This window comes from Arachis ipaensis, chromosome B02 (genome assembly GCF_000816755.2).
Source record: "Arachis ipaensis cultivar K30076 chromosome B02, Araip1.1, whole genome shotgun sequence".
Classification (NCBI taxonomy): Eukaryota; Viridiplantae; Streptophyta; class Magnoliopsida; order Fabales; family Fabaceae; genus Arachis; species Arachis ipaensis.
Genome location: NC_029786.2, coordinates 61,360,633 through 61,373,951, shown reverse-complemented (window position 1 = coordinate 61,373,951; position 13,319 = coordinate 61,360,633). Strand labels below are relative to the sequence as shown.

General features: G+C 34.4%; 1 protein-coding gene across 1 annotated transcript in view; it reads right to left on the bottom strand.

Annotated features, from left to right (window-relative positions):
- The window catches only part of LOC107625341 (putative lipase YOR059C), a gene marked incomplete in the record, with an annotated part of 6,390 nt that continues 5,157 nt past the window's right edge, over positions 12,087-13,319 (bottom strand). The window contains 2 exon segments of the mRNA XM_021115863.1: positions 12,087-12,215; positions 12,348-12,445. Of these exon segments, the coding sequence (XP_020971522.1) occupies positions 12,144-12,215; positions 12,348-12,445 (170 nt within the window).

The window sequence follows — 13,319 nt, the reverse complement described above, 5'->3', positions numbered from 1 at the left end:
TTCCTTCATTTTCTCCAATTCCAGGTTTAATGTTCCTTTAATTTATATTTCTCTTCTACTTTTATTTACTCTAATATTTTTATTTGTATTTGACTTATGTTGCCCAATTGGCTTATGAACTTTTCATGTTAAGATTTGAATATTCTATTTAATGCAATTTGAGGTATTTCATATTTATGATTGTTTTATTCTATTTATGATACTTTCAATTTAATTTAGATTTATTTTCTCCCTTTGGCTTTGGTTAAGTAATTGGTAACGCTTGAGTTATCAGACTCAATAGTTGATTGAAAATTAGGATTGCTGATTGATTTGGATCTCTCTAAATCTAGTCTTTCCATAGGAGTTGACTAGGACTGAGGAATCAAGTTAATTAATCCACTTGACTTACCTTTATTTAGTAAGAGTTAACTAAGTGGGAGTAAAATCCAATTCTCATCACACCTGATAAGGATAACTAGGATAGGATTTTCAGTTCTCATACCTTGCCAAGAGATTTTCTAATTATTAATTTATTTTTCTTGTCATTTAAATTACTTGTTCCTTATTTTAAAAATCCAAAATAAAATATACTTTTTCCATAACCAATAATAAATCATACTTTCCTGTAATTCCTTGAGAGACGACCCGAGGTTTAAATACTTCGGTTATAAATTTTATTGGGTTTTATTACTTGTGACAACCAAACTTTTGTACGAAAGGATTCTCTATTGGTTTAGAAACTATACTTACAATGCGATTATTTTTATAAAAATTCTTTACTAAACAGAAACCTGTTCGTCAGGCATCATTCAATCCTCTATAGTCAATGCACATTCTCCACCCTGTCACTGTCCTTTTGGGAATGAGTTCATTCTTCTCATTAAAAATGACAGTCATGCCACCTTTTTTTGGCACCACTTGAACTGGGCTCACCCAAGAGCTGTCAGAAATTTGGTATATGATTCTAGCATTCCACAGCTTCATCACTTCTTTTTTGACCACTTCCTTCATAGTTGGGTTAAACCTTCTTTGGGGTTGTACCACTGGTTTTGAGTCTTCTTCTAGCAAGATCTTGTGCATACAAATTGCAGGGCTTATGCCCTTGATGCCATCAATTGTCCACCCTAAAGTTGTCTTATGATTTTTCAATACTTCAATCAGCTTTGTTTCATCTTCCATGCTTAAAGAGGAATTGATGATTACTGGAAGACTATCTCCCTCACCAAGATATGCATATTTGAGATGGGGAGGGAGGGGCTTCAACTCTTGCTTTGACACCTCCTCTGTCTTGTCTTCAGAAGAGACTTCAGTTACTTGTTCTTCTGAGACATCTTGTTCTATTTCTATTTCCTCTTCTTGTTCCTCCTGACCGTTGGCTTCAAGTAGCTCTTCCTCCAATTCTTCTATCATTTTCACTCTCATGTGCTTTTCTTTTTTAGGTGGATGTTGCATTACTTTAAAGGCATTGATGATCATTTGCTCATTGTCCACCCTGAGGATCATTTCACCTTTCTTCACATCAATTATAGCTCTTGTTGTGGCTAAGAAGGGTCTACTCAAGATAATTGAGTTGTGTCCCTCTTCTTCCATATCCAAAATGACAAAATCGGCCGGGAAGATGAACTCTCCAACCTTCACCAATAAGTTCTCCACAACCCCATTGGGTATTTTGAGTGATCTATCCGCCATTTGAAGTGACATTCTGGTGGGTTTGACTTCCTCTATTGCAAGCTTTTTTATCAGTGAGAGAGGCATCAAATTGATGCTGGCACCTAAGTCACAAAGAGCTTTTTCCAAGGTCATATTGCCTATGGTGCATGATATGATGAAGCTCCCAGGGTCTTTGAGTTTTGGTGGGAGACCTTTTTGAATTACTGCACTGCACTCTTGGGTTAAGACCACAATCTCCTTCTCATTCCAGCTTCTCTTCTTGTTAATGAGTTCTTTGAGGAACTTAGCATATAACGGCATTTTCTCTGAAGCTTCAGCAAGTAGTAGGTTGATTTCTAGCTTCTTAAAAACCTCCAAAAACTTGAGAAATTGCTGGTCCTTGAGCTCTCTTTGCAACCTTTGAGGGTATGGCAGAGGTGGAATATATGGCTTCACCTCCTTTCTCTGTTCTTGTGGATGCTCTTCCATGACTTGTTTTCCCTTCCTTGGAGCTTGTGACTCTTCCTCCTTCTTCTTGAGCTTCTCTTGGTCTTTCTCCTCAATTGCTACTTCACTGTCACCCTTGCCATTATTCAATGTCTTTCCACTTCTGAGTTGAATTGCTTGGCACTCTTCTTTGGGATTTGGAATGGTATCACTTGGAAAAGCATTGTTTGGTCTTTCAGCTTGTCTGGCCAATTGCACTACTTGTCTCTCAAGATTTCTCATGGTGGCCTCTTGGTTTTCTAATATCAAGGCTTGAACTTTCCTTGCAGCTTCTTGATCTTGTCTTGCCATCTCTTGATTTTTGATTAGCTTCTCCATCAATATCTCTAGATTAGAGATTCTCTGAGAGTCTGGATTTGGTGATGGTTGTGTGAACTGAGATGGTTGTTGCTGGAAATTATTTGAATTAGTTGCAGGTATATTTTGTGGGTAGAATGTGGATGTGGAGAAGTTATTTTGGTGGTTCTATAAGTTGTTGTGGGGTTGGTGATATATATTTTGTGGGTTTTTGAATTGGTTAGTGTTATTGGATGAGTGATTTTGGTTGTGTGTGTTGCGGGAGTTGTTTGAATTGTGGTTCCTTTGCCATGAATTCTGATTATCACCCCACCTCAAATTGGGATGATTATTCCATGATGGATTGTAAGTATCCCCATGGAAGTCATTTTGAGAAGAGCTTGAGGTGTTATGCATGTATTGGACTTGTTCTGGTTGCTGCTCATAGTTGCATTTCTCAAGAGCTTCTTCACTTTGGCTCCATCCATTTGAAGGTTGGCTTGCTGTGTTTACTACAGCCACTTGAAGTCCATCAATTCTCTTTTCCATCATCTTCATTTTCTGTTAGATTTGTTGGTGTATCAACTTGTTCTGTGCCAAGATAGTATCCACTCCTTCACATTCTAATACACCTTTCTTTGGAGCTGGTTGGCGTTGCCTTTGATGAGCATAAAAGTATTGATTGTTGGTCACAGTGTCTATGAGATTCTGGGCTTCTTCAGCTGTCTTCATTAGTTGTAATGAACCTCCTACAGAGTAATCTAGGGACTCTTGAGCTTTTAGAGTCAACCCCTTATAGAAATTCTGAAGTCTGTCCCATTCACTAAACATTTCAGGTGGACATTTCCTAATCAGAGCTTTGTATCTCTCCCATGCCTCAAACAGTGATTCTCTATCTATTTAAGTGAATGTTTGCACTTCTATCTTCAATCTTATGATCCTCTGAGGTGGGTAGAACTTAGCTAGGAATTTGTTCACCAAATCATCCCAAGTGTTGATGCTTTCTTTGGGGAATGTCTCCAGCCATTGGGATGCCTTATCCTTCAAAGAGAATGGAAACAGCAGCAACTTGTAGATATCCGGATGCACACCATTTGTCTTGACAGTTTCACATATCCTTAAGAAGATAGATAAGTGTTGATTCGGGCCTTCAAGAGGACCCCCTCCATAAGAACAATTGTTTTACACCAAAGTGATAAGTTGAGGCTTCAACTCAAAGTTATTTGCATGAACATTAGGAGTGAGTATACTGCTCCCACAGTTTCTTGGATTGGGGAAGGTGTATGATGCTAGAACTCCCCTTGGAGGTTGGCCATTGTTGTTGGCTACCTCCTCTGGTGGATTAGGGAAGTTACCTTCCATCTCTTGATCTTTCCCTTTTGATTCTTCTTCTCCAATCACTCCCTTCCTTCTTGCTTCTCTTCTCAATCTCAAGAATATTCTCTCCAGCTCAGAATCAAAAGAGGTGGATGCACCTCTTCTTCCTCCTGGTATACAACACAAACAAACCAAAGAAAAACAAAGATAGAACACTCTATTGCTAGAGTAAAGTTAAAGTTAGCATAAACAAAATAACAAACAGTTAATATGCTTAGCAAAAACAAAGAACAAAAAATGCTTAATCTAGATTATCACCTACTTAATCATTGTCAATCTAAATCAATCCCCGGCAACGGCCCCAAAAATTTGATGAGGGAAAATCGATTCCACACAAACTCACCGGCAAGTGTACCGGGTCGCATCAAGTAGTAAAACTCACGAAAGTGAGGTCGATCCCACAGGGATTGATGGATCAAACAACTTTAATATGGTGATGAATTTAGTTAAGCTAATATTTGATGAATTGAGTGAAATTGGATTGACAGAAAGTAAAGTGCAAGAAATTTAAGATGCTGAAAGTAAATTGGCTAAAACTTAAATGATAGGAAAGATAAATTGCTGAAACTTAAAGTGCAAGAAATTAAAAGAGCTGAAACTTAAATTGCAAGAAAGGTAAATGACTGAATCTTAAAGTGCAAGAAATTCAAATTGATGAATCTAAATTGCAAGGAAACTTAAATTGCATGAATAATAAAGGAAATTGGGTGCTGGGAAATCAAAACAGAATTGAACAATGTGAATTGTAGTAAAATCATAGAGATCTAAACTGAAGAAATTCAAAGAAAGTGATTCATCAGGGATTGGAGATACTGTAATCCATCATGAATCAAATTGGTCTCAACTCATTTTTCAATCATATGAGTAGATCTATGGCGGATTGAAATTGATTGGATCCCAATTCCTTGGCAATCCAATCTCTCTAATCACAATCAACCTTGCCAATTCCTTGATCTAATTGTCATGAGAAGAGGTTAAGTGCATATCTCTCATCCATAAGCCACACTAACTCTCAAGATCTCAATTCCTCCCGAATGGTATTGATCAAGAGAGGAGTGAAGGATAGAGCTTCAGTTCTAATGAAGGTGATTCCCCTTCTGAGGCTCACACCCACATTCAATTGAATTAAACCCCCTTCCATAGTGAATAATTCACAGTAAAAGCAGAAGATACCCAATAGCTACACAATTGAATTGAGAAGAAGGAGAATTTCATTGATTCATTGGAATTACAATAGAGCTCCTCCCCCTAATAAAATTGGAGTTTAATTCATCATTGCTCTAGCTCAAAACAGAAAAGAAAAATTGCAGAAACTTAAAGAACAGAAAGAAATCCAAAAGAAGATCGAAAATTCTAAAGAACTCCTAAAAAGAAGAACTAAAAGAAAAGGTAAAAGATCCCCGACCTAATGAATTCAAAATTTTCTCTATTTATACACTTTCCAATTCAGTCATCAAGTACTCGGAGTAGGCTTTTTGGTCTTTGATGAAGTGGGTCAGAAAAAGTACTTGGTTGCAGTTTCAGGAGAACCTAGCGTTCTCAAAGAGAGCGCAACGCTCATTTACCGATGCGTACGCGTCCCTTGTGCGTGCGCGTCCCTTGAATTTTTGCACATCGACGCGTACGCATAACATATGCGTGCGCGTCGTCACTGTCTTCAGCCTCAGCCATGCTTGGGCGTACCATTCACGCGTGCGCGTCCTTTGGTTACTGTATGCGCTGATATGGTTCACAAATTTCAGAAGCATTCCAATAGTTTGGCCACTCTTCATTTGAATGAAACCCTTTTATGCGCACCTGTTGAAAATTTATAACAACAATAAGTACCCTGTTACTGTATGAGACATTTTATATGAGACAACGTACAAATAGTTACTGTATGCACTTATATGGTTCACAAATTTCAGAAGCATTCCAACAGTTTGACCACTCTTCATTTGAATGAACCCTTTTATGCGCACCTGTTGAAAATGTATAACTACAATAAATACCCTGTTTATGTAGGTATCTTAAAAAATACAAACATGGCTGCCGAAATATTTTTTAACAAAATATACTATTGAAGAATTTAGGAAATAAATATGGCTCATAGTCTCATAGGAGGATATGAAAAGAGAACATAATCAGATAAACCAATCCTTGAAGAGAATATGAAAGAAGCATGTCTTCGAATTAGCATAGTGTTCAGTTGCAGGCTACACATGCAGCAGAATTTAATGATTAATTACTCGAAATTCTAGCTCCATTTAGTAGAAGAAAACAAAACCCTCCATGAATTCATTCTGTCAAATAAACAAAAGAGTACTACAAAGTCTAATTCATGGTATTCGAATCTAAATGCAGCAACATTGAGTCACCAAATCAAAGCAAATTAAAACCATTCAGCATTTACATCTACTCTGCCCGATTCCAATTTTCCTTATTATCCCTCCTTAGCTTTTATCATTAGAAAGAGCGCATCAATTAAAAAAATTAAAAGACACTACATAGAGCTAACAATGGTAAAAGCCAGATCTATGAATAAGGGTGAATCACATCGTGTTAAGAAAATATAAAACAAATTTCTACTTAAAAAAATTACCTCTGTAACACCGTCGATGGTAGGATTTCAGAGCTCTCGTTCTCTTCACCATGTCATCAACTTGCTTCTAGCTACTCCTTCTTCACTGTTGGTAGGAACACCACTCGCCGCTGCCGCTGTTCTTTCTCCTCGCTGCTGCATCAACAACCATCATCACTTCTGGATTGTTATTCTTCATCTCTGCTGCTCGACGGTGATGAGCTCAATCCCTGATTGCTTCCCCGGTGACGGCCATAAGCCACGACAGCCATCTTTGCTAAGTAACTGCGTAGGGATCGAGCTTCGATTTTTGGAAACAGATGAAAAGTCTCTAACGGCGGTTCTTCTGTTTGCATTGCGAGCAAAGTTTTTGCGTTTACTCTGGTGACGGTGCTGAGCTTCGCTACCGGCAGGCAAAGAGAACGATGGAGAGAGATCTGAGTTTTTGAATTTTGAAATTCAGTGGTTTATGAAAAAAGTTGCCGCTAAATGTCTAAGTTTTGTCATTCTATATATATATTTACTTTGATACCCTTGCTCTTTACTGTGCCATGTGTCGTTCAGACAGGTTAGACACTTGTCGAGTAAAGAACCATCTACTGATCTCCTTTTATATATAAAAGGAGATTAGGGTTAGGATCCGTGAATTGGGAATTAGGGTTTAGTATTGAAAATTTAGAATTTGAGTAGGATTTTAATTTAAAACCAAATTTAATCAATATAATTAATTTTAATAATATTATTTATTTTTTAAATTATAAATTATTATCAATTAAATACTCTAATTTAAAATTAGAGATAAATAAATAAATTTTTTTAGTTCATAATATTAATCAAAATTTTAAATTATTTCAATTTAAATTATATACAAAACTCTCTTTCATCTCCAATTACTAAAACTCTGAATTTTAATTAAGCAAAAATCATTAATTTTAGTAAATCAAAAATATTTAATTTATAATTGAAATTTATATAAAACCAAATTAATTTAAAACATGAAGTCTCATAACATTTCTAAAAAGAAAATCATATATATAATTATAAATAATTCATTATTTATTTTCTAAAAATCTGGGGCTTACAAAAATTATCAACAAATATGATAAATTATAAATAAATTATTATTTAATTTTTTAAAAATTTGGGTTGTTACAAGTTTGGCATTGTTCGATGATGGCTCTAATGATGAATGGTGTCGGTTATGGAGCGCTAGGGCTAATAGAGGAAGGAAAAATTAACAAGTCTCTATGTTTTATTTTGAAGGGAGGTTGTTGAAATTTTTTTGAAGTGTTAAAGAAATATTATCTTAAATTTTAGAGCGGGAATGAAACCAAAAATATATCATTATTATAAATTTATTTTAAATTTATTTCTTCTATAAATAATATTTGTAATATATTTATAACAATAATTTTGAGTGTTCTAAAAATTTAATATTTATAGAAAAAATTATCTAAATTTGTATAATTATTTAAATAATATAAGAAAATTATTGTTTGATAAAAAATTGTTGTAATGGTTACGAATTAACTTAAAACTTGAAGTCTCATAACTTTGATTTATTTACTTTTTAGTAAAGGCAATTTTCTAGAAATAAAACTATATATATAAACATAAATAATTCATTATTTATTTTCTAAAAATCTTGGGTCTTACATCATGCATACGCACGAGCACTTCCATTCCTTTGTTCTGTGCGTACGCACCATATGGTGCGTGGCCACACAAACCAAAAATCTTGGTTTTTTACAACATCATAGAGTTCAATTTTTTATACCTAACTTTCAAGGTACGTAACTTTTTCTACAAAACTTCATTTTTTCATCTTTAAACTATTTTGGAGCTCTTATAACCATCTTCGATTTAAGACAAATTCAGTCAATTCCAAACTCCAAAGATCAAGTTATGCCCCATCAAAGTTGGTCAAAAATTAATTTTTACATAAAAATAGAATTTGCCAAATTTCAAAGAATTCACAATTCAAACCAAATCAACCACACTCAATTCAATACCAATTTCATTCTTAGACACTCCACATTTTCAATTACTCACTCATCAATTTCTAACCATCCAAACCTAATCACTCATATCCAAACCATTTAAGTTCACAATTCCAATATCCAACGCCCTTCTCATATTCAATACAAACTTCCATAATTACCAATTCAAATAAAAACTACATCAAAATTCTCATCATTTCAATTTCTCGTGCTTATCAATCTTACCTTTCACGGCATCCGACCCAAAATTCATTAATTCATCAACTCATTAATTCATCAATTTCAATCACCAGACTCATATCCCATTCTCATACAATTTACAAAGGTTTAATTACTCTATTGGTCCCTATAGTTTCGTAAAATTTTCAATTAGGTCCCTCTACCTTTTTTCCTTTTAATTGAGTCCTTGCACCAATTTTTTTTTTAATTGGGTCCCTACACTTTTTTTTTCCTTTTATTTAGGTCCTTATACCAATTCATTTTTTTTAGTTGGGTTCCTATAAAATTAAGCCAATTACTACTAAGAAGGACTTAATTGAAAAAAAAATAGTGCAGAGACCCAATTAAAAAGAAAAAAAGTATAGGGACCTAATTGAAAATTTTACGAAACTATAGGGACCAACAGAGTAATTAAACCATTTACAAACAACCAATCACCAAAACAAACTCAAATCCAACAACAATTTAACGATTACACATTTTAAATTCATCCGGTCATACAATTCAATCCTATTTCTAGGACAACTAGTCTAGGACTTCATGTCACATTACATGGTATTTAAATGAAACTTAATTGTACCTTGGCCGATTCCTCCCAAGCTAAAAATCACCAAAGACTCTTTTTTTCACAAGCTCCCAAGGTTAGCTACCAAAGCCCAATATCAAGCACTCCAAATCACGAACTCAACTCCAAATCAACATATATTCTATCTAAATTCATACATTGTACTGTAATCAACTCTAGGGTTTATTAAATTCAACTAACCACAAGGGTAACTTTTTATCTTTTCTCACCAAGGTTTGGAGTAAAACTCTCCAATAGCTCATACTAGAACACCCCTAAATAACCAAAATCACAAGATTTTCTTAAAACCTAAACCAAAACACAAAATTGAAAGGGAAAAATGAAGCTGAGTAGAGGACTTCGAGACACTCACCACAATATCAAAATAGAATTGAAGAGCTCAATGAGAGCTTCGCATGGTAGCAAACGGCTCATCAATCAAAACTCCGGATCAAAAGTTATGATAGAAGGAAGAAGATGAATAGTGCTCCTTTCTCCTCTTCTCTTCTAGGGTACAATGTGTGTGTTTTGTGAAATGGGAGAGTGTGTCGAAAGGGGGTGGAGTAAGGGTATAAGTGAATGGGCCTTGGGTCCAATTGCAGCCAGGGTCCGTTTGCTCTGACTCATAATAAATTTTCTCACTTGCAGTACTGAATAGTTTAAGCTAATACTGCCGGTTAAATTACCGGCACATGTCCTTACTCATTTTTCCGCAGAAAATTATATTTTCACACTTAGAAAAATTCACTAAGTTCTATTATCATAGTTAAATTTTCAAATTCCTAAATTTTAATTTTCGAACCCCCAACACGTTTTAACTATTTTAATTTAATGATTATTATCCAATTAATCCTTTTATAATTTTTCCAGATCTTACACTAGGTTCTCTTCCTCTCTCAATCTCTTCGTGGCGCTCTCTCTCCAAGGGCCGGATGTTGTGATTTTGAGTGTGAAGTCAGGGGGAGTCACGCCCGTATACCCCTTAAGTAGTGCAATTTTGAGCGATTTTGAAATTTTCGCCCCTTGACTACACCTACGACCAAAATTTTTAAGATAAGTGTTCCGATTTTTATTCTTAATATTTTTCTGGTTGTTTTAACAGTTTATTTTTCTCATGCACAATTTCAGAAAGACCTAAACATGTATAGTAAATTATAACACTGGTACACATTTTTCCGCAATTAATTAAATTTTTGCGCTCAAATTTATTTTTCAAATTAAATTTTTACCGAAAATTTTTCAAATTAAAAATTCTTAAAACTTTTAACCCTTTTTGCTCACGTTAAATTCTCTCACAAATCAATTACGTTTTCTAAAATGTGAAAAATTGAAAATAATAATTTTCGAATAATAAAAACAAAATATTTTCACAAACCAATCAACTCCTAAATGTCCAATTATTCTTAAATTAATGTGATAACAACAACAACAACAACAACAACAACAAAGCCTTGTCCCACTAAGTGGGGTCGGCTACATGAATCAAACGACGCCATTGTGCTCTGTCATGTATCATGTCTACAGAAAGACCGTTTACATGTAGATCTCGTTTGACCACCTCATGGATGGTCTTCTTAGGTCTTCCTCTGCCTTTCGCCCTTTGTCCATCTTCCATCTCATCCACCCTCCTGACTGGATGTTCTATCGGTCTTCTTCCCACATGTCCAAACCACCTGAGACGCGATTCAACCATCTTTTCCACAATGGGTGCTACTCCAACTTTCTCCCTTATATCTTCATTCCTTATTTTATCCAAACGCGTATGACCACTCATCCATCTCAACATCTTCATCTCTGCCACACTCAACTTATGTTCGTGCTCCCCTTTAGCCGCCCAACACTCCGTACCATACAGCATAGCCGGTCTTATAGCGGTGCGATAGAATTTACCTTTAAGTTTTAAAGGCACTTTTTTGTCGCATATAAAACCAGATGCGCTCCGCCATTTTGACCAACCTGCTTGGATCCTATGATTTACATCCTGTTCAATCTCTCCATTATCCTGTATGATGCACCCAAGATACTTAAAACTTTTAACTTTTCGCAGGATGTTTTCTCCAATCTTCACCTCTTAATGTGATAACACATGATAAAAATTATAAATTCAAGTGATTAACCTCACTTTATCACTTAAATAATTTTATTATTTTAAAAGATTTTTTTTTAGAACAATACTACGTACCCAACAAATATTATTATTTTTAGCCAACACTTGACAATAATTTACTCCCATATTTATACACGTTTTACACACAAAAAACATATAATTTATACCTATATTTACCAAAATTTTATACACATAAATCAATATAATTCGGACTCATATTTTTCAGAGTTTACACACATAAATTAATAAAATTTATTCGTTAAAAATAATTTAGTGGATAATAGCCAAATAATGACAAAAATACTAAAAGTTACTCAATCCCAAGAATTTCTCTTTTTCTTCCTGTTTCAGCATTTAGAAGGATATGGTATGCACTAACTGAACTCCACATGTCTTCCCGATTCTCAAGACGCTAGGTTAGTGAGCAGATGAATATGACCCAACTCGCACACTATATTTGTTTATCAGGTTCTGATTTTTTAAAAGCATTTTAGAAACCCGGTATTTAATCACTTTCAGAAAAGCCGATCAGTTTAAGAACTAATTTGTTTAATATCGGTCTGCTTTGGTTTGGTTATGGTTAAATACATGTAAACACGTAATGCTTTGTGGGATATAAATATGGCATCTACTTTACATATACATACATATTTTATACATAGTCAAGAATTATACATAGCCAAAACTTTAACTGCTGCTTCACCTAAAACAAATAAAGAACTTACAGGGACGTCATGACCAATGCTTCCACCCTGCAACCAATTCATTTTCAGGTTTAAATTAATATTAGCATCATTGCATCAATAAGATTTAGCTATGGCTAGCTGAACATTTCTAGACCTACCTGTGCAAAATGTATAAGGCTAAGTGGGAAACACATAACTCTACGGACAAATGGATTTATGTAAGAAAATGATCAATCATGTGCTGTATGACATCTGCGCCTTCTATGTGTGAGCTTCGGTCTTTGACCTGTAAAATAGCAATTTTAAACTATGATGGACAAGTGCAAGTTAAAGGATCTATGCCAAAGAAATATAGTCGGGTTTAAAATGAAATACTGCTATAATAATCGACAAGCATAGTGGACTGCGAAACACAAACCTGTATAACACTATGCGCAGCAAACCTCTGTCTGCTACTGTGGAAGCTAACATCTACTTTTTCCCAAGACACACGGGATAAGCCTGTTACAAGCTCCTCTGCAAGCATTCATTCCAGTTACAATCTTGTAATTTGGAGAAATGTAAAGATGCATGAAAGCACACAAGTGACACGATTTTCCAAATTCAAGGATAATTACGAAACCTTGTCCCTCAAGTGGGCCTGGCTAATACCACTGAATGTCTAATAAATTTGGGTTCTTCAAAAAGAATTATTCAACAGAACTAGACACTCAGATCAAGACCAAATTTTAGTGGTCCCACTTATCATAGCTCCAATAAATCTTTAAGGGATAAACACACGTTTGTGAATGTCCATTAATGTTATTCAAGAAATTTACATTTATTGAAATATTTAGGGTGTACTAAATAGTTTGCTTTCTTATTTTCACAAACCAAAAATGAATTTGAAAACATGCTAGGTTAAAAACTTTAGGTAATGATTTCTGGAAATATTTTCTGAAGAGAGAAATATTGAAAACACATTTTGAATTTCCATTGTTTTCATTTTTAAGTCTCTGAAATTGAATATGTTCTTATCAGAAACTTCCTTTCACTTTTTGCGTTTTGTTAGTAGCTAAGTAGCCCTCTTTTACTGGCACGACATCAGTGAAGAAGACAAGAAGTATACTTTACCCTTTTATTACTAGTTAGTTTAGTGAAAATTCATAATATTATAAGTATTTAACTATATATTATTTTGCATTGTAAATATGCAATTTGTATAAATTTTAGATTAGGTTTTGTTTTAATTATATATTATATCATGTGTACATTATATAGGCATGATGTGTTACTAGATACTACTTTTGTCTATTTTAATTTTTATTTGTACAATTTTATTTCATTAATATTGAAATAGACACTATTTAAATAAATTATAAAAATTTATATTCACAAATAAAATTAGGAA